Here is a 22,581-nt window from a genome sequence, read left to right on the forward strand (position 1 = left end):
TAATTTATTCTTGATTTATTGTGGAGATGAGGTCTCGCCAAGTTGCCCAGGTGGGTCTCGAACCCGCGGGCTCAGGCAATCCACTCACCTCGGCCTCCCAAAGCGCGGGATTACAGGCTGAGCCTCTGAGCCTGGCTCAATCCCTTTCTTAAAGTATGATAAATGCTCAGGGTCCACTTATGAGTGAGAACATGTGGTACTCAGTTCTTTGATTCTGTGATAGATCACTGGATATTATAGACTCTAAATCTTTCCAAGTTGCTGCGATGTCCATAATTTTGTCCTTTTTAAGTGAGTTGTGATATTCTATTTTGTAAACGTACCACGTGGAAAACAGTGTAGTGATTCCTAAAAGATCTAAAAATTTACCTTCCAAATGATGCAGCAATCCTCATACTGGGAATATACCCAGAGGAAATCAAATCATTCTGTAAAAAAGATACCCGCACACACATGTTTATTGCAGCATTATTCACAGTAGCAAAAATATGGAACCAATGGTGCTGCCCATTGAAGGTGGACTGGATTAAAAAAGGTAATAATGTTTTGATGAGAAATAATACCGTTGTTGTCGCCTTTGTCATCCTAATCATAAAACGTATCTTCATTTGAAGCCTTTGAAAGAACTCAGAGGTTATTACTGTTTTGCTTGTTTTGAAACTTCTAATATGGGGGAGTATGAAGAGAAGGCACATTACATCTCATTTTTCCTTGGACAGTCTCTTAAGAAATTTGGGCCACTTAAAATTCCTATATTATTATAGAGTCATGTTTCTACTTATATTTTATTCTCCATGTACTTCATCTATTTGGACTACTTCCGTAACTAATGTGCATGGCTTATTTATAATCATGTGAAGCCCCATTTCATTTCTTTAAATAATTGCAGAAGTTTATATTTATTGCATGTTGATCTTTACAACCACGCTCATTCTTTATGCTTCTTTATGGGTCATTCCTGTTCTTTGTTTAAGGCCAGGCCACTGGTCAGTTACGTATCTCCTCAACATTTTTCCCACAGGACAACATTATTTTTTATATGGTGATCACCTTTCAGTGTGATGAAAAGTGTTACCGGCTTGTATCTCCCAAGAGCTCTAACTCAAGGCTCATGAAAGCTGTGGGCACCCATCTGTCTTCTCATTTGGTGTTGTTGAAGCACTGTAGGTTGTGAGATGTGTTTATCTGGCTGATTTAAGGACCTTTATCTCTACCTGTAATCCTCATGGAAGAATCAAAGGGACTTGTTTCCCCCCATTGCTAGATACTGGGTTAGTTTGTGTGTGCTCATTACTTAGTCTTTATAATAGTGAGGTCTTTTTTATTTTTCTTATTCTATATATTAGGAAACTGAGGTCCTAGAGATGTTAAATCATTTATTTGCCAAGGTGTAGTGGTCTCGGATCAAGAAGGGGGTGTCCATGTCTTCAAGGAGTTTGCTTTACTGGGGGGACACAGAGAAATACTACCCAGTGGGAAAGTTCTCCAGAGGAGGCAAGTGGAATGCATAGGGAAAGAGAGAGAGGATAGCTGATGGGCACAGGATCAGGGAGTGTGTGTGGGAAGACTTTCTAGAAGTGTAACACATTTTTATGAACAAAGAGGGTTGTTCTGGAGAAGGTTCCCAAGTGAAAATCATGGTCTACTCAAAGTCATGAAATAGGTCTTAGGCATTGCCCACCACTCTACTTGTTAAAATACCAGTTCCATGGCATCCTTCCAGACCTATTGAACTATGATAAATCTGTAATGAGTTTTTTTTTGCTTGTTGATTGTTTGAGGAGGGGTAGAGGACTCAGACAAAAAATGTTCTAGAATACTCTCATGACTTTTACTTATTTTCCTCTGAAAAAGATGTTGATATTGAAGAAAAAGTGGTGGTAGAGTAGGATTGTTTGAGATCAGAAATATAAAAACTCATATTTTTGAAAATATTCATTCCTAGAAAGGTTTTGTGTTTACGCACATATTTGTGTTCCCGTTTTCTTTAATCAGATTGCTTTTTGTTTCATTCATTCATTAATTCAGCACTTATTTTCTGACCCACGTGCCAGGTTTTATGGAACAGTGATGCTTCCCAAATTGTTCTTAACTTTTATGAAGACAGAGTATTATTTAAAATAAAAATGTAAGTTATAACTAATTCCTCTCAAGCAAGTCTTTCAGTGTGCTTTTGAGATTATTTTCATGCTAATCATAGCTATACATTTTTATTCAAATAGCCTAACAACTGGGCAAAATAATTAATCTAATTTGAAAAAACTCACTCTTGTTTGATGAAAACAAATGAGATCATTGGGAGTCAAACAGATGGTTTTGGCAGCTTTTCTGTATTTACTTGGACTGAAAATCATCCTTTAAGTTGGGGTTCTTTCATGAACAATAATGTATTTGTTATCTGAATATGTTTGTTATTAGTGAATCATAAATGAAGAAGGTGTTTTCAGACAATTATAGGTCAAATTCCATCTTCTTTCTTCATATAGAGCATGAAATATTAATTGTCCATGATGCTTTGATGAAAGATAGAAGAATATAGTCTTTCATTTGTCAAGTGGGGTTTGTTTTTCACAACCTTCTCTTGGCTTTGATTTTCCTGCGCTTTGTCTTGTTTTTCTATGGGTTGTGATCCCATGGGTTGCATTTTTTCATAGTTTAGCTTTTATATTTGATTTAAAAAAATATCCTACGATGTCTCACAAAATGAAAAGAAAAAGGCAAAGCATAAATATTTGCACACTGATTTCCAAAATCAGGCCGACAATCTTAGGTTCTAACAAATATGAATTAAAGAGCAAAGCACATGCATGGGAAATTTTAAGGAATTGGGCGCATTTATATACCAATTACTGAAGAAAGTAAAAGGGGACTTTGAGTAATGGAAATAGATTAAGCATTATGAATTATAGGTTGCCTTTCTTACAGCATGAAGTCATGAATAAGGGACCTTTTTTCAGTGATGTTTCAGGAATGACCTGGAAGATGACTATGCCTTTCAGAACATTTCTACATGGTTGTTTTGAAGAGAGCTAGCCACTTACTGTATACAGGAATACACATTTTAAAAACGATGTAAAAATAATCACATACTCTCTGTGTTGGCAGAGAATAGTGTCCTATTGTTTAAATGTTTGAAGAGGGAAGGGTTGAGTTAGCCATGTTCCAATCTGGTTGTTTGCTTTGAACCAAATTTCTTCTGGCAATCATAACTGTGTATCGTCTGCTGCCCAAACAAAAGAGTGGTTCTCTCCTCAACCTCTGCTTTTCTTCCTTTTAGACATGACCAAATTCTCTGGTAGTTACTATATGTGATCAACCTGGATGTAGTTTGCCCCAGGTTTCAGGTCCCAAATAAGAAATAAGTGGCCTTTGGGTCAAAGGTCTATCAGTCATTCAAGAGCGAGTGAGCATTTACTAGCATTTACTGTGAAAATTATATGTGAACATATTGAAAATGAGTTTTAGAGACTATTTTGGAAGAAAAGATAAACCCCAATCTTAGGTTTTCGTTTAACCCTGAGGTGGTGGTTATTTTTATTATGATTTAGCAGATGGGGAAACTTAGGTGCTGAGAGGGATGTCACAATTGCTGAGAGGCAGAGTGGGAACTCAGACTCTGTATGCCTCATTTTTCTTTCTTGGTATTACACTTCCTGTGAGATTAGCCCCCAAGGGTTTTGAGGGCTCCAGAGATAAAGGAGAGAGAGATATGCATGCAGGGGTCTTTCACCTCATTGCATCCCTTCTCACTTCATTGTACCCCTTCTCTCTCCCTGGGTGGACCAATAATTTCAAAGGAAATATGTGAAAAGAAGAGCTTTGGAGGCGACTTACAACAACATGTGGCTTAGGAGCCAGTGGCTTTTCTTACTATTTGGCACTTTTTGGAACCCCTAACTTAATTGTGTTTTCCTTTCCAGTAGCCACGACTATTTTATTATCGCAGCAACGTTCCAGCAAGACAATTTAGATGAGCTTTACTCTTGTGTATGTGTGTACCTGGCTTCGTAAAATATTTTAAATAGACAATGCATTCACACAATGAAAAGCATCCAAAAGCATCTATAATAAAAGTAAAATTCCCTCCTACTTTTGACCTCAGCTACTCTGTATTCTGTCCTGGAGATGTACCAGATTCTTGGGGATCCTTCCAGAGCCAGCGTCTGCATACTGTGTGTGTATGTTTCATTTCCAGTCAAATAGAAGTCTCCACTAGATTTACTCCTAACTGTTCTAATACAGAGACTCTAATCTGTCACTTAAAACATCGTGGGAAATTGTGTTGTGTCCTCACCATTGAATTATTCAATTTCAGTGCCACTGTTATTTTTACCATGATTTTTTAGCTTAAGATAATTTCTGACATGCTCCTTGGTGAAAGTTGTTAGATTTTAGTATGTGTGAATATATATTTTAACCTGTGTAGTAGAACTAATTTTATCTCCCCAACCCCAATTTGAGTGGGGGTTGTTAATGTATTTTTAAAGATGAGAAAAAAACAGGACAACAATAACAACAAAACTCAAAACAAAACAAAAGGGATTTCTTTTCCCCCCCTCTTTTTCTCTCACTGAAAATAGATGTATACAATGTTATAATTCATAGCTTATTTACCCATAATGTAAACCAGGCCATTTTGGCATTTCAGTAAAAATGACCCTATTTGTTTAAAAAGACCTTGTTAACATTGAAATTGTACTTTACAAAAAGCTGTTTTTGTTGTTAAAACTAGTAAGAAAACTTACAGCACAGATCAGGTTTCCCTGTCAAATTTGTCTCAACTTGTTTATTTAGAGGCTTTGTTTTTAGGTTTTGTAGGATTTTGGAAGGCAATTTAAGTAGAGAGTTTGTGGTTGCCTTTAAGTTAGATTAGATTTCCAAAGCTTGTCACTGACTTCAGGTGCATCAGTTTTCATTTTTCCTAAAGTGAGCCAAATTGAGAATGTTCCTGGCCATCATGAAGAAGGGTGATTTCTGGTCTTCCTGTTGTCTCATATGCAAATGCCTGGCAAGCATATCAGAACACAGGTATTCTCTGCAGAGGCTACCAGCTTAACAGAGCTCCCTTCTGCTGCTCATGCAGTGTATTAATTTTCTACTGATGCACAGCAAGTTTTGGCAAACTTAGTGGCCTAAAATAACACTCATTTATTCACTCCCAGTTTCCATGGGTTGGGATTCTGGGCACAGCTTAGCTGGATCTCACAAGGCTGAAGTCAAGTGTCATCCAGAGCTGGGTCTCAGAGGCTCAGGTTCCTTTTCTAAGCTCATATTGCTATCAGTAGAATTTAGCTCCTTGTAGCTGTGGAATGACTTCCTTCTTTAAGGCCAGCAGGAGCAGAGCTTTCTGACTTGACCCCTTTTTTTTTTTTTTTTGAGTTGGAGTCTCACTCTGTTGCCCAGACGGGAGTGCAGTGGCCGCTCCCGGCCACCGCAGCCTCGCCTGCTGGGCTCCGGCGATCCTTCCGCCTCAGCCTTCCAAGTAGCCAGAATTACAGGCATGCACTACCACACCCAGCCGATTTTTTGGTTTATTGTAGAGATGAGGTCTTGCCACCCAGGCGGGTCTCGAACCCGCGGGCTCAGGCAATCTACTCACCTCAGCCTCCCAAAGGCGCAGGATTACAGGCTGAGCCACCGAGCCCGGCTTGACTTGACCCTTTTTAAGGGCTCACTTATTGTCCCACTCAGGATAATAACTCAAAGTCACACTGATTCCCTCATCTCTTTATCATTGCCAGGTCACAACCTAATCACAGGAGTGATATTCATCACATTCACAGTTCTTACCCACACTCAAGGGAGGGATTACATAAGGTGGATATGTTAGGGGGCCATCTTAGAATTCTACCAACCATACCTAGAACAGCTTTGGGACTCATGGCAAGTAGAAGCACATGTCAAGGATGCTGCCTACAGCAAGAAGGTAGCTTACAGATCACTGCACACAGTAAGTGCTAATAAATACTCACTTGCTCATAGCTATTTCCTCTCTTCCTTTGGTTGGGTAGCCACCAAACCTTGCAAGGTCTGGCTCCTGATTACTCCTTTCCCCCCATCTTTTTCTGCACTTCTCCTGGTAGAAGACTTTCTTTTGTTTTTCCCCATGTCCTGTGCTTGCTTCCTGCCATGGAGTTTTGCACATACTATTCCCTTTGCTCGGAGTGCTTGTCCATCCTTTTCCATCCTATATCATCCAGTTGACTTCAACCCTTTCTTTAGATTTTACTTCCATCATTGTCTTCTGGCATCCATGGCTACTTGCCGTAAAATTAAGTGTAGTTCCTTCTTAACACTAGCCACAATTGTGATTAGCATTTTGATTTTTCTGGAGTTCTCATTATGTTGGACATTCTGGGAGGGTTGGGATGATGGTATTCTCAGTCTTGCTCATTATGCCTGACACATAGTAGGTACCTACTACTGAATATATGTTGAAAGAAAGAGAGTAAGAGAAAGACAGGAAAACTGAGGCTAAATTTCAGTCTTCCTAGATTGGTATGTGTCTCATGATGTCAACAGCATATTAAGTGTCATACTATTGAGCCACATTAAAGGTGAGTGAGAATGATAAGGATGGATAAATAGGAATAAACAGTAACTGAATATCTATCCACCTGCTCCAGGCCCTTGACACTTTATTGTTTATTTGAATCCCATAGAGGTTTAAAAAATCATTGAAACCACTGCAGCTTAAGTATATTTTCATATGGTAATGATTATAGTATGTTTTGGTACTAATAGACTTACTGATAACTTACAAGTAATTTTTAGTAGAGCCTGCATTTTGTGAGTGTAAGGTTGCCAAATAATATGCAATTATGACTTCAGATTTCCCAGATACCATAATTTTGATATGATTATTTACTTTCTTTTATCACATCATAAAAAATTTACCTCTATTTTGGCTTTAGGTTTTTTGTAGCTACTCTTAAAACTATTCTGTGACTGCTTATAATGTACCAACTGCGAAGAGTAAACTGCTCAGCACTTTAGGATGATTTTTTTTTCTTCTTGTCATATTATATTTCACTGTGGGAATGAAATCACAGTGCTGTTTATCATCTCAAAGTGCCTTGGAATCAAAACATTCTTATCTCCTCTGAGGCTTCTAAAGTACTTGTTTCTTGGAGGCTATAAAACTGAGAATAGAAAAGCTAGATATTCTGGGTAGAAAGTTAGGGTATATCATCAGAAACCTTAGGAAAGAAATGATTTAACACAGGAGGCCCTGTGGTCTGTCTAGGTTCTTTTCTATTTGCTGCTTAAATTTGGCAACTCCGAGACTGAAAATATGTCTGTATATGTCACAAGCATCTATTTAGGAGGATGTATAAGTTGCATAAGCATCTATTTAAATTATCATCATGTTTAATGATAAACATTATTACTGGACTTTGATCAGGGAATATTCTTACAGTCTCTTTAGACATTGACAGCCTCTTCAGATGTTGATACTTTTTTTTGGTAAAATCAAATGTTCTAGAATCCCTTTTGGAGAGGAGTCTTATCTTCGAGCTATGTGTATTAGCCTTAGAAATCTGTCTGCTAGAGAGGCTGATGCTTAATAAGACTGATATGATAATGAAGGTGAACAAAGTACATTGGTATGTTCATGAACTTGAGTGCCTCCTTCCCTCAGTATGAGCTTATTTACACCAGAGCCAGCTAATTATGCTTCCAGTAGTTTGGTGGCTAGAGGGCTGAAGATGTTTATCAGCAGACATGCTTGGGCATTGACTAGTTGATGCTGAACACTGAGGCAGCCCTCTGGCTGCCAGAGAGTGTCCAGACATTCTCTGAATCTGCACTTAGAGTTTTTGGTCTATTGGATTCTGGGCACTGTGGCATGGCTGGCCACCTTGATGAGGCTGTGAATGCAGAAGCAAGGCTAACAGCTTCAAACCTCTAGAGGAAAGGCCACATCGATGGGCTAAATATAAAAACCAGGTTAATATTTTCAGGCATTCTGTGCCTGGCAGCCTGTGGATTGTGGACTAGTCATAAAGACTCTCAGTTACTTGAAGAATGAAGTGAAAAGAGGACAGGACTTGGGATTAGATGTGGAATCAATTCCTGACTCTGCTGCTTCTAGTTACATGACCTTGGCCAAGACATTTCTTTCTGAACCTCTTCTGTGACATGCAAGGGATGGAATAGATTAGTGGGTCCTGAACCTGCTTGTGCCTCAGGATTGCCAGGGCTTCTTGTGAAATATTCAGGTGCCTGAGCCCCATTCCAGACCAAGTGAATCATAATCTCCAATGAGTGGGACCCAGGCAACTGTGCATTTTTATAATGGGCAAATACACATAACATAAAAGCTACCATTCTAACCATTTTAAAGTATGTAGTTCAGTGACATTAAGTGCATCCACACTGTTGTGCAACCATCACCACTATCTATTTCTAGAACTATTTTATGATCCAAAACTGGAACTCTAAACCCATTAAATAATAACTTCTCATTCTTTCCTCCCCCTCAACCCCTGGTAACCTCTAATCTACATTCTGTTTCTATGAATTTGCCTGTTCTAGGTACCTCATATAAGTGGAGTCATACAAAGTTTGTCCTTTTATGTCTGGTTTATTTAACTTAGCATAATGTCTTCAAGGTTTATCCATGTTGTAGCATGTGTCAGAATTTCATTCCTTTAAAGGCTGAATAATACTCCTTTGTATGAATATACCACATTTTATTTATCAATTTATTCACTGATGGACATTTGTGTTGTTTTCACTGGGCATCTGTATTCTTAATTAGTCCCTAGATTGTTATGATATACAGAAAGCTTGGTAGCCACTGGAATGAATGTTCTCCTGGTTAAATTAGATGTTTGTGTATGCAAGGTTTAGGAGAAGGAGGGCTAGATAGCATACCATAAATTGAAAGAAAGTGACTGTTAGTATTCTTAAGTATTTTTACCTAGATATATGGAATAAACAGCATGACCTCTGATTGCATAAAATACCCTAAACTCTAGCCAAATGTTCATGTCTCCTCATAAGAAGATAAAAGGTTTCAAATAACCTATAGCATTTAATGTTAAAATGTATAGTTCTGTAAACAGTGGTGTACTTGAGTGCTTACCTTCTTAACCCTGTGTTCAGTGACATCACACCAGTAGCTTGGAATTGACCATAGTAAGAGTTTTGCTGAAGAGGGTTTTTTTTTTAATGGAGGGGGGAAGAGAGAGAGTGAGAGAGAGAGAGAGAGAGAGAGAGAGAGAGAGAGAGAGAGAGAGAAAGAGAGAGACAGAGAAAGAGAGAGAGAGAGAGCGCTCAACTCTTGTCTGGGTTCTTGACTTTGCCATAATAAAGAATTCTAGAGCAAGTCACCAAGGTTGGTGAGCAGAATAAAGAATTTATTAAGGTGAAAAAACACACTTAAAGGGAAAGGGGAATGGAGTACACACTCCAAGGGAGGGGAGTACAGACAGTCTCAGAATGAGAATTGCACTGAAGGGGTCTTGGGGACTGGCTCTTATCTCCTCTGCCTTTAGGGAGGTGGTTGGAAGAGGGTGAGGGTCATGAGGTTCATGAATTTATCTTCATTTGAGCATCTGGACTTCATGATACGCTCATGTTCCATTTATAGTTGTCAGGTGATCAAGATAATGGAGAGCCTGCTTTGGTCTGCTGACTCCAGCCATAAACACCCTGGAGGTGTTTTCTAAATTTTTAGCGACTAATTTCTTGCTTCTTGTAGGACAAAACTGAGGTCACATTTTTCTGCATTTACTAGCCTGCCCCAAGAGTATTTGTACCTAGGAAATCAGAAACATTACAACGTCGGGGCTTTTTCCTTTTAGAGAGCTGGTTGTTAAACATCAGCAGCACACCACTGACAATAAGCCTGGTGTTTCATATTTTTCTTCTTTTTAACAAATGTCACTTGCAAAAGAAATACAGTTGCAATTTTAAAAGATAGTACTTTGTTGACAAGCTAAAGTTCAGAAAGAAATGGTTTCTGTGAGATTCAGCAATTGTCTCCTTCACCTCTAACTGGGATGAGGCATAGGTTTATGATGTGGCGGTTTCTCCTCATTCTTCACCCAGTGTGATCACAGGGGCCAGTAGCTGCGTTTTTGGACAGATTTTTGGCAGTATCTTTGACAGCTCCTACTCAAAGTTTAAGCTATTTATCATTTTTTCTCTTGTTTTTAGAATGGGTGAGTTTTTCTCTTTAATGCCCTATCTACCCATGTTTCATATGTAACAAAGAACCCCTCTAGTTTCATGTCATGAGATCAGAGGGGCCGCACACAGCTTCCTAGAAGACTCTGCACGTATGTTGAACTGCTGAATCAGATGTCTCTTGTGCTGGTCACATAGTTCTAAAATCACCCCCAGAAAGTGAAGCTCAAACTTTCTAGCAAAGAGCCCAGGTAAAGGAGGTGGCAGATAAGAACAAGATAGGTGTGAGAATCTGTATTTTGACAGGCCCCTTAAGGATGCCCTTAGTCCTTGGACTATTCTTTGACAAATGCTTCCCAAAAGTGTACTTAGAAAACACAGGCAGGCTTTATCCCACAGCGGGAGAGACTCCTCAGTGATGCATGAATCAAGTCTGATCTTCCCATATAAATAATTTTTAAAATGGTATAAAAAGAGATATGCCAAACAGAGGTATTTTTTTTTGACATAAACAAGCTTATTTTAAACTTAATATAAAAAGGCAAAGGAACTAAAATAGCTGAGATAATTTGGAAAATAAAAATAAAGTGGGGGAAATTAGTCTACCCAATTTCAAGACTTATAGTATAGCTATAGTAATAAAGACAGTGTGGTATTGGCAGAGGGATTGACACACAGATCATTGGAACAGAATGGAGAACATAGAAACAGACTCACACAAATATACCCAACTGATTTTTAACAAAAGTGCCACAGAAATTCATTGGAAGAAACTTAGTTTATATTCCCCCAACACATGGGGCTGAAGCAATTAGATATCCACATAAAGTAAACAACCTAAACCACATTATACAAAAATTATACATAAATTAAGTCAAAATTGATCATGAACTTAAACGTGAACTGTAAAGCTATAAAACTTGTAGAAAGGCATGTAGGAGAAAATATTAGGATCTAGGGTTGGGTAAAGAGTTTTCAGGTATGAAACCAAAAGCACTGTCTCTAAAAAAGAAAAATTGATAAATTGGATTTCATCAATATAAAAAGCATTTGCTGTATGGAGGAATTTGAGAAGACAACAAAAATTTAATTAGAAAATGGGCAAAAGATATGAAGAGACATTTCATCAGAGTACATTTAGATGGCAATTAAGCATATGTTCAACATCATTAGCTATCTGGAAAATGCAGATCGAAACCACAACGAAATATCACTACTCACCCATCAAAATGGCTAACCTTCCCCCTAAAACAAAACAAAACAAAAAAACCCCTGACCTTGAACAACACAGGTTTAAACTGAGGGGGCCACCTATTTGCAGATTTTTTCAATAAAAGTTGCATGGAATGTACCTCTCATGCCTTCACTTCCACCTCTTCCACCTCTGCCACTCCTGAGACAGTAAGACCATCCCTTCCTCTTCTTCCTCCTCCTCAGCCTGTTCAATGTGAAGATGAGGATGAAGAACTTGATTATGATCCACTTCCACTCAGGGAATAGTAAATATCTTCTCTTCCTTATGACTTTCTTAATAACATTTTCTTTTCTCTAGCTTACTTTATTGTAAGTGTACAAAATTCATGTTAATCAACTGTTTATATTATTAGTAAGACTTTCATTCAACAGTAGGCTATTAGTAGTTCAGTTTTGGGGGAGTCAAATTATACATGGATTTTCAATTTCACATGGGTGTTGGTGTCCCTAACCCTTGTGTTGTTCAAAGGTTAATGGTAGAGTGACAAAACCAAATGGTGGTGAAGATGTGGACCATCTCTTATATATTGCTGGTGAAAATGTCAAATGGGTGAGCCACTCTGGAAGTCAGTATGGCAATTTCTACACATATGCCTACCATATGACCTGATAATTGCACTCTTGAGCATGTATCCTATTGAAACAAAAACTGTGTCCACACAAAATCCCATACCTGAGGGATCTTTGTGGTGATAGTACAGTTCTGTATGTTAATAGGTGGCAAGAACCTACAGGTGATACAACAGCTTAGAACTGAACTACACATACACGTGCACACACACACACAGGTGCCTGTAGAACTGGTAATATATGAATATATGGATATGTGGGTTGCACCAATATCAGTTTCCTGGTTATGATATTGTACTATAGTTACACAAGATGTTAACCTGGAGGCAGTTGGGCAAAGGGTACATGGAACTTTCCTGTATATTTGTTTGCATCTTCCTAAGAATTTATAATTATTTCAAAACAAAAAATAAAAGAAAAAGGATAGTGGTAGAGTACTTCTGATAATTTTTTCCCCAATGAGCCCTGAATACCTGTTTAATCAACCATAAATATTACATCATGTACTGTACTTTGCAAAGTAGAAAAACCATGTGGGGTAATACATGAGAGACAGATGGTATTTTACATATGTGTTGTATACGACTCATTTATTCTTTAGGCCATTAGAGATATTCACTGATGTCTTTGAAATTACTTTAGGGAAACTGAGGATACCACTCATTTTTTTTGTCTGTAGCTACCGTAGTTTATTGTATGAGATTGTTGATTGTTTTGTTGTCTTTAATTAAATTTTGTCTTCTTAGGCTGCTAGCATGCACTTTAAACTGTGAAGCGTGTTCCTATTATTAAAAAAATGCACAAATACACCCCTCAGTGTTTGAATTTGATGCTTTGAGTCTTCATTATTGGTTGCTTCCTAATGTCAAAAGGCTCAAGGCTTAGCATAATAAGTAGCCAAATGTAAAGATACTTAGAATGGAGTTTAAACATAAAGCCATAAAATCAGCTCTTGCCACTCCAGTCACAGACCCTGCATTTTACCTTTTAATACTGGCTTTTAGTCATCACTGGAACATCATTTTAAAGTATCACTGAAAGACAACATGTCATCTTCCCCAGGGATATTATTTTTACGATTGAAACTACCACTTTCTGAGCCGCTTCTCTGTGCTCAGCAGAACCCAAATAGTGAACAGAACATGGCTTTTGGAGTAAGGCAGAAGAGTGGCAGTTTGATCCTGGGAAAGTAATTTGGCTTTTCTAGCCTTGGTTTCCTCATTTTTAAAAACTGAGGGCAAACTGTTTTCTGTCCTGTAGTGCTTTTATGAGAATAAAATTAAGTCCCATATGAAAACTCCAAGCACAATGCCTCATCTATAATAATTATGCAATGATTTCTTTTTTCTCTTCCTTTCCTTTTTTTCTGTTGGAGGATCAGTCACATAATATTTTTCAAAAATTGTTTTGGAACTCATCTTTGGAAATGACCTTTGGTGACATTTCTTTGCCTACATTAGAAAACCAGTCATAACTTTTTTTGGTTTTGTTACCAGTTAGGAATTCCATATATGATGGGACAGTCTCTCCTGGTATAATACTGTCTTCCTTCCTTTATTTTTGCTCAGTATGAACTCAGGTTAGTTTCCTCTTTTGCCTATTGAAGGGCAGTTGAGGCTGGCTATTTGACAGTGCGGTTCTGATGGTTGCGTCAATGTGATTCAACCCAGAGGAAGAGGCACTCCTATATTTAGAAGTGTTTATAGTAAGAGGAGAACACATGCAAAAATGATGGTTGATGTATAAAAAGTTGTTGCAAGCATTTTCTCCTAATGTGTTGCATATTTCCTGTACTGTATTAATTATATTAAAGGTTCGCAAGCATACTTTATTGACTAGAAGCCCAATTTATTTGTAGCTCATAGAATTTATTTTATTACCTTACCATCAATGCCAGATATTGTATGTAATGCTATAAAGTTATAAGACTAAGAGCTACAATTTCATCACTTTACAGTCCGCAATAAACACAAAGATTAGAAATCCAAGTAAGTCACGTTGAGGTTTTGTGTGCCTTTATATTGGTGTAATAAGTTGAAATTGCAAGTGATTCACTACAATCATCTGATATTTCTGTGTATTTTGGTCTATTCATAAACACACAAAAATTAAGTTAAATAGCCTTCTACCTTGTCTTTTTCTATTGTCAATTATTTTATTTTAATCACATATTAGATTCTTAATTGGAAACAAAATAATAAAAGCTATGAAAAATAATTTGTGGAGAAGATGGGGTATACACTAGTCTTTACTAGCTCAGTTCATGAGTCTGATTCTTTCTCTCGGGATTGAGGAAATGGTTTGACTATAAAATTCCCATTAGCCAAAAAATAAGCAAAATTGCCTGCAGGATTCATGGTAGGTTTAGCCTTGAAGTGTAATAAAAGCCTGTTTTAAATGAACTCTTAAGGATACAATTTAAGCCTTAGAATGGCTAGTCAGATTTTGCGTTTATCCCTTTTGATTATACTTCCATATGTTTCTGGAGAACAGTGTCCGAAAAGTGGTTCATTAAACAAATTGTATAGGTCTGGGGGTAATTTGGGGTTTATTGCCCAAGTTCAGGGGAGTGGGGGTAGACTATCAGATGGCCTGGAAGACACACAGCATGACAGACCTGCCTGCTGTTTCCCTGTGCCTATTGGAATGAATTGACTTCAGAGACATCAGTTTTAATTTAGTAACTATGACTGCTGGCGTGATTATCTGAACACAAAATAATAAACGAGTTTGAAGATCCAAAGTGAATTTTAGAAAGAAATGGCACTCTGCTGAGAATTAATTTCTCTGAATTGCACTAGGAAAGTTTTGCTGTTTCTGGAGGAGGGATTGAATGGGTCCACATGCCCAAGAGGAGAAGACAAGAGGTCCAGTAAATGTCCTCCTTTCTATGTTCTATTTCAGTGGTTTCAGGAATAGCTGTATGTTGGTGCTTATTATTTATTACCAAAGAAGTGAAACATTTATTAAGTACTGGCTATATACAAAGTACTGTGATGGATCTGGAAATTTGCATTGTGCATAGAGAAAGAGCATAGGAGCATACCCTGAGTGGAGAAGTTGCATGGAAGGTGTCCCAGGGGCTAGACCTTGTGTTGGGTCTTGAAGGACGAGTTAGGCAAGAAAAGAGATCCTTAGTTACATAGGTGTTCGTGTAGGGGTGATGGAGGTTGAGACAATGGATAAAATCCAGGCTCTCCAAGAAGGGACCAGCACGGGCAAAATCACAGAATGAGATCATCTGGCCAGGCTTGGGAGAATTCCAAATATAGCTTGTCTGCAGCAGAGAAAATATGGGGTTGGTAGCAGCAGAAAAAAGGTTGAAGACATGAGTTGAGGCCAGGTCTGGGACTTGTTTGGATTTTATAGTAAAGGTCAGTGGTTTTCAATCCTGGCTGCTGTGAGGTAATTGTCTGGACATTGCCTCTTTTCTCCTGTTTCTGACTTCTTTGTGACCCTCCCCTAGGGAGCAGCCTCTGGCCAAGGTTGGTCTCTAAAGGGTATGCATGTTCCCAGTAATGAGTCACAGGGTGCAGGTGACCAAGCAAAGCTGAAAGCAATGTAGCTGTCAAGTGTAATCAATGTAATTGTAAACATGGGATAGAAACGTGATTAATTGACTTGCTTGTCTAGAAAACTGTTTATTGTACTGCCCCGAAGTGTGGTTTCTTTCTACCCTGATCTCCCACCTTCAGTGCCTCATGAGTGGACCCTTTCCTCACTGACTTGCCACCATTGGTACCTCCTGTAATTTCTTTCTTTCTTTTTCTTTTTTTTTTTTGAGTTGGAGTCTCACTCGGTCGCCCAGACTGGAGTGCAGTGGCTGCTCCCGGCCACCGCAGCCTCGACCTGCTGGGCTCCGGCGATCCTTCCACCTCAGCCTTCCAAGTAGCCGGAATTACAGGCGTGTGCTACCACGCCCGGTTGATTTTTTGATTTACTGTAGAGATGAGGTCTCGCTGCCCAGACAGGTCTCGAACCCGCAGGCTCAGGCAATCCACTCACCTCAGCCTCCTAAAGGCGTGGGATTACAGGCTGAGCCACCGAGCCCGGCTTTCCTGTAATTTCTAAAAGACCAATGTCTTTCCCTGCTGGACCTCTGGGTGACTTCTTTGAAATATGTAAAGAACCTTACACACAAGCTCTCTCAGCTCTGGGGTTGCAGTGCTACAGCTGCATTTTAGAGTTCTCTTCCACTTCCTACCTCTGGAAACTCTGATCCAATTCATCTGGAGAAGAATGTTTGGGGGTAGGTACCTGCCCATCTTTGTTCACTGATAAAGTTCAAGGATGTGAATGACATAATCAGACCTGAAGGAGCACTGGCAGCTGTGTAGGAGGAGAGGCCTTGAAAAAGGCGCCATCACAACCAGTGAGCTTGTTATAATATAGTTCAAGTGAGAAACAACCAGATTAGCTGAGGCCAGAGCAGAGAGTTTGGAGAGATAATTGAGAGAGAGCATGAAAGCGTGGTCAGCATGCTGCAGATTGGTCCTGTTTGAGAAAGACTAAATGTCCTTCAGCTGGGCACTTAGACGGCAGCTACAGCCTGAGAAAGTGACATTTCCATGGGATGGCGGAGGTTGAAGCCAGATAGCCTCAGCTGAGGAATCTGAATGCACATTCAGAAGCATGCCACGGATGAAGGGAAGGAGCTAAAAATGTAGGTTGGGGCCATGTTGTGAAGGCTTTGGGTACCAGCAGTTAAGTTACTGGAATGTAAGATTGAGTTCTTTGTGCTGAGACTAATGCTAACATGAAAAATGAGAGGATTAAGACTCAAAGGGTGAAACTAGGCACAGCTAAGACTCGTTAGAAGGCCAGTGCCACTTTTTTATGGTCCTGATGATTTTTAACAGCTATTTTAACAACAAAATGATGAAAATGTGCGGCATTCTCGCTCCCTTGGGATAATGTGGCCACCGAAAAAAGGTTACAACTAATAGGAAAAATGAGTTTTATTGCTTAACTGTGGATTCAATTAATTTGTATTCTTCCTGTTTCCACTGCCACGTGTTGTCTGAGTTGACTAGTTGGCTATGTCAAACCTCTCCACAAGAGTATGAATGTTAGAAAAAAAACTCTGAATCTCTTTCCCACCCGGAAAATATTAAACATAAAAAGCCAAAATACATACAAAAGTAAAGTATAGCTAGCTTAGGCTCATCTTAAAAATATTATTTTAAATGTAAGAAAGAACAATTGTACTCTGTGTGATGGTTTAAATCTGGGCTTTTCAACGTTGGCACAGTTGAAATTTTGAGCTGATTAATTTGGGGTGGGCATTGTGGGTATTTAGGCAGCATCCCTAACTGCTACCCACTAGATGCCTATGGCACTCCACACTTCCCAGTTGTGGCTACCAAAAATGCCTCCTAAAATTGGCCAAAGTCCCCTGGGTGAGTGGTGGGCTAGAAGGCAAAATTGTCCTTGGTTGAGAGCTACTGTATTAAATATATTGTAGTGATTTTTATCAGAAAATAACCACTTCCTCCTTCTGCCGTCCTGATAGTTTTATTGAAGCTTGTAGAATTGCAAAAGCTTTTTATCACCAAGAAGAAAACACTGAATGCTTATAAATTCCCTTGGTGAAAGTTTATTTTAAAATATTTAAAGAAAAAAAAGCTACTTGTTGCTATGTCTTTACACAACCATTCATCTGAGTACCCCACTCCTTGATTCTTTCATTTAGTTACTGGTCTGCTATCACTTAATGTTATGAGAACAATGTTGGCTTTTTCCCTTGAGCCATGAAGTCCTCAGTACAAAGGATATTGTGCTAAATTTGAAAATGCCAAAATAATACTATCAGTGTATACTTGAATGTAAAAATGTGAATTTCACGCAAGACCTGGATTCTGGTGTTAGTTTCACACCTATTTCCTTCTAGCTTGGAGTAAGCCACTTTAGGCTTCCTGTGCAAATTTTCTCATCTGTAAAATGAAAGAGATGGCCCATATTTTCTATTAGTTTGCTTCTAGTTCTAAACATTGAAGCTTGAAATATTTATGTTGTTTCTTTGCGTTGTTCCTCCACTTGCATGGCATATCCCCCAATATAATGATACCCAGAATGTGTGCTGCAAGAACCCAATGGTCCATGAATTAGTATGCTGGTTTACAGAAAGATAAGTACAGAAACAGAGAGGAAGCAATTAGAAACATTTAATATGATTCAACAGTGTTTTATGTCTATTACATGTAATAATTTAAAAATTGGGCTTATATTTTGCTTCTTTTAAATTCAATTTTTCTAGTAAGTCTTTTTTTTTTTAGTCAGTCTCACTCTGTTGCCAGGTTCACAGCCACTGCAGCCTCGACCTACTGGGCTCAGGCAATTCTTCTGCCTCACCCTTCCAAGTAGTTGGGACTACAGGTGTGCATCACCACGCCCAGCTGATATTTTAAAAAAAATTATTGTAGAGACGAGGTGTCACCAAGTTGCCAGGCTGGTCTTGAAACCCTGGGCTCAGGCATCCCTCTTGTCTCTGCCTCCCAAAGTGCTGGGGATTACAGGTGTGAGCCACCATGCCCAGCTCAATGTCATTTTTAAATTATATTTTTTAAAAGAATCAATCTACAATGAATCAGAAAAGCAAAAACAAAACAAATTGGTCTTTCACTAGTGGTAGTTTGTGAAGTACTGCTTGAATGTATGATGGAAAATTTTCTTTCTCTTTCTACTATGGTCAATGAGAAATTGTATATTTGACTTTGGAAGTTTAAATAAAAATGGGGTCGTGAATGCAAACTAGTGCAACCTCTTTGGAAAACAGCATGGCAATTTCTAAAAGAACTAGGCATTAACCTTCCATATGATCCAGCAATCCCCCTACTGGGAATATACCCAGGGAAACTCAAATCATTCTACAAAAAGATACCTGTATACACATGTTTATTGCAGCACTATTTGCAATAGCAAAAACATGGAACCAACTGTGTTGCCCATCAAAAATGGACCGGATTTTTAAAAATGTGGTACATATAAACAATAGATAGTACTCAGCTATAGAGAAGGACAAACATATGTACTTTGCAGCAACTTGGACAGATTTAGAGTCCGTCATACTCCGTGCTTTTTCACAGAAACAAAGAAACACGTTCTCACTCATAAGCAGATCCTGAATATTTACTGTAATACTATAAGAAAGGGATTGGCAGTAGCGGGATACTGCCAGGGTGGGTTGTGTTGGGGAAACCACATCAATAAGATTACCTGATCTTAAACCAGGCAAAGTGGGAACCAAAGGGAAGCCCAAGCTTTACCTATATGATGATCCCTTGTATGCCTAATCCTGAATTGTACCCCACATCTTAAAATAAAATTTAAGAAAGTAAAAATAGGGGCAAGATATTGCCTGTTTACCCGATTAGCAGCATAAAGTTGGTGGAAAAAGAATTTATTTTAAAGAAGTTTGCCTAACAGAAAACAAGGTCGTTTATTTCTGAAGCATATGTATTTCTGAAGCTCTTTTTTTTCTTTTTTCAGTTGGAGTCTCACTCTTGTCGCACAGGCTGGAGTGCAGTGGCATGCTCATGGCCACTGCAGCCTTCACCTGTTGGGCTTAGTGAATCCTTCCACCTCAGCCTTCCAAGTAGCTAGAACTATAGACTCATGCCACCATGCCTGACTAATTTTTTTTGTGTGATTTATTGTAGAGATGAGGTCTTACCAAGTTGCTCAGGCTGGTCTCAAACCCCTGGGCTCAAACAATTCTCTTAGCGCAACCTCCCAAAGTGCTGTGTATATCTGAGTCTTCACATAGCTGAAGCTGGTGTCTTGCATTAAGATTACATGTTTGTCTTAGAACATGAACTCAAATAGCAGTGAAAATGTTCTTTAATTATCTTATTCCCAAGAATCCTTACATGTGAAATCTCCTGTAGTGCTTGATAAACTGAAGTCTCCATGACTAGGTGATGCCAGCAAGGGTGGATAAAGAAGGAAAAGGTATAGATTACTGTTGCTACAGAGATTTTCCACAGATGTATTAGAATCCATTTAGTCATTCAGATTCATCCATCGACTGGAAAAAGCTATTATATGGACTCAGGTGTGGTAGATTGACATGTAAACAAGGGCAGTTAAGTCTGGATTCCTTCACAATCTGCCCTTCACCTGTTTTCCCAGTATTATTGCCCATTTTCTTTTTACATGGTAAAATATGCTGGAGGAGCAAGGCTTTCACCTGACAGCTGTTTGAAGCAGAAGACACTACTGGGTCTCCTGCCTGTGGAGCGCTTGTTCCAGTACTTTTTATTTCATACAGAGTGGAATACTCCAAGCAGCCGTGTGTTACTACTGGGAGCCCTTTGCATATGACCTGGCATTGCTAAGGAACAGTCTCTTATACCCCTGGTCTACATGGGTTTTGTAGTACTCTTCCTCCTTCAAAGTAAAAAAGGCAAGATCTTTGTCTGCTCTATTCGTAGCAAAAAATCACCCGTTCAGTTTTTTAATTCAGATGAAAATATATAACATATTCGGAAACTCCACTGGCTGACTTGGCAGGCGTTTCATATTTACTTGGACTTAACATGAATTGGATTTGGTTCTCTGATTTCCCCGCCTCAATCTCTAGGAACAAGTTATTTATTATCTGAATGAGTCTATGTTAGTGGATCAGACATGCACATGGCACGTCTTTTGTAAGTGCATTTGTTCAGTAAGATTTATGCTAGCCCAAATTGTTTTATATTGGTTTTCATTGTTGAAAATTTACTGTATTCATTCTTGGTTTGGCATAAATATTTGCAGTGTGTGCTAGGGGTTCCTGTGGTTGAACATTTTATCTCTGTAACACTTCATGCAAAGGAAATTAAAAAATATATAGTGAAAGCATTTCCCTAATATGTTTCCAATCAGCAGTGTATTTTAGTAATCTGATTTGTAGGATCTAGAGAGCAGAGTATGACTGAGCTCTTTTCAATCATTCATACTCTTTGGGAATTCAGATCATGATTCTTAGTATAGGAAAACATCAGTTGAAATTTTTCTGTGTCCTTTATTAATCTGATTGAATGTATAAAGAAGGATTTAAAAAAAAAACTATAGCAGTATCTAAAAGATCTCATGGAAGGAGGTGAGTATCCTCTCGTATCTTGGAGAAGAAAAACTGATGTGAATTGAGGTTGATTAGCTTGCAAGAAGTCAGTCATTGAAACAGAGTGCCAGACTCTTTTATTTCTGCATCATTACATTCATGTGTGCCTGCTTCTATACTTTTTGGGTTAAGAAATCTAGGCTATTATTGGTAAATCTCTTTGCCTGGTGGATTCCTAAGGATATAGTGATTATAGGCACAGCCAGGTGAATCTTCCCAGATAGTTTAACCCACAGTGTGGAGGTTCTTTTTTGTACAAATGAACTCAAGACCTAGGCTGTGATCTTCACTCTGTTATTTATTTGGGTCTTCCTATAGAAACTCAAACTAACTGGCTTGCTTCTGCTCTTGAGAATCTCTGGCCTTTGATTTGTGTTTTTGCCAATAAATTAGTATGACTTCTGCTTTGGCCAATGAATTAAATGTGATAATCCATACATAAGTTTCAGTTTTGCGTAACTTAATTTACTACCTAAAAGTAAAATACAAGTGAAATATGAAATCATATCTCTTAGAACTAGAAGCTAAGACTTGGAAGGTTTTATCTGGTGAAGAAGATAGTAGCTCTTTGAGAATCTTAGATGGACATAGAATTTTGCAATTCATTCCTCTATTTTAATTTTATGTTTTTATTTCTTCCATGTCTTAAACTTTTCTCTTGATCTTCAGTGATTTTGAGTTCATTTAGTCTCTTAAAAGATCCTCTTTCATGGTGTGTGTTGTTGTTTTTTTTTTTTAGCTCTGGTATTCCTCATATGTCATTAGGCATAAATAAAATAATGAGATTATGCATTTTAGCCATGATAGTTCAACCATCTATGGCTTTGCACTAGATAATATAGTCCATGAGGTTAATCTTCTCATGAGACAATGAATAAATGTGGATACTTAGAAGACATAGTTGTGTTTTGGGAAAAAATAACCAAGGAGCATGGTGACTCCAGTGATCACTGGTTTGGGCTTAGAAGACATAACTTCTTTTGCTCCAAAGATAAAAGAAAACAGCATTCATTCTTGTCCTTTCTTCCTGCTTCTGTGTTTCCTGTGTAGGTTGCACCTATGAAGGAAATACCTATAACAGCTCCTTCAAATGGCAGAGCCTGGCTGAGCCCTGTGTCCTGCGCCAGTGCCAGGTAAAGTTCAATTATTTTACTCTCCAGTGAAAAAGAATTCATATAGTCCTCTTTAGCAGCCTCTTTGGACAACAGAGAGCAAAATCCCCAAAAGCCAAACAAAAATGAAAAACAAATGAAAAAGCACCTGTATCCTTGTATATGCATTTGTCGTGACAATCGAGACAGGTACAGCATGGATATTGTGTAAGACTTGCTTCCAGAGACACACAGTAGAATTGCCCACCATTGTTAAATTGTGCCTGGAAAAGCTCTGGGAAGATGCAGATGTCCTTAGGGAAAATTCATGTCTTCCTGTGGAGTCATCTTTGAGCAAAACATGAATTCCTGTTAGCAGAAAAGAAGTATTGTTAGAGGATATATGTTTTCCTTCTTTGATTTAGA

The 22,581-nt window shown here is 38.5% G+C and overlaps 1 protein-coding gene across 1 annotated transcript in view; it reads left to right on the forward strand.

Annotated features, from left to right (window-relative positions):
* Positions 1-22,581, forward strand: part of BMPER (BMP binding endothelial regulator) — a 252,149-nt gene that overhangs the window by 37,112 nt on the left and 192,456 nt on the right. Inside the window, exon 4 of the mRNA XM_008051201.1 lies at positions 22,115-22,197. Coding sequence (XP_008049392.1) covers positions 22,115-22,197 — 83 coding nt within the window. The remainder of the gene's footprint in view (positions 1-22,114; positions 22,198-22,581) is intronic.

Source organism: Carlito syrichta, unplaced genomic scaffold (genome assembly GCF_000164805.1).
Source record: "Carlito syrichta isolate Samal-C Ts95f unplaced genomic scaffold, Tarsius_syrichta-2.0.1 Scaffold169078, whole genome shotgun sequence".
In the NCBI taxonomy this organism is placed as follows: Eukaryota; Metazoa; Chordata; class Mammalia; order Primates; family Tarsiidae; genus Carlito; species Carlito syrichta.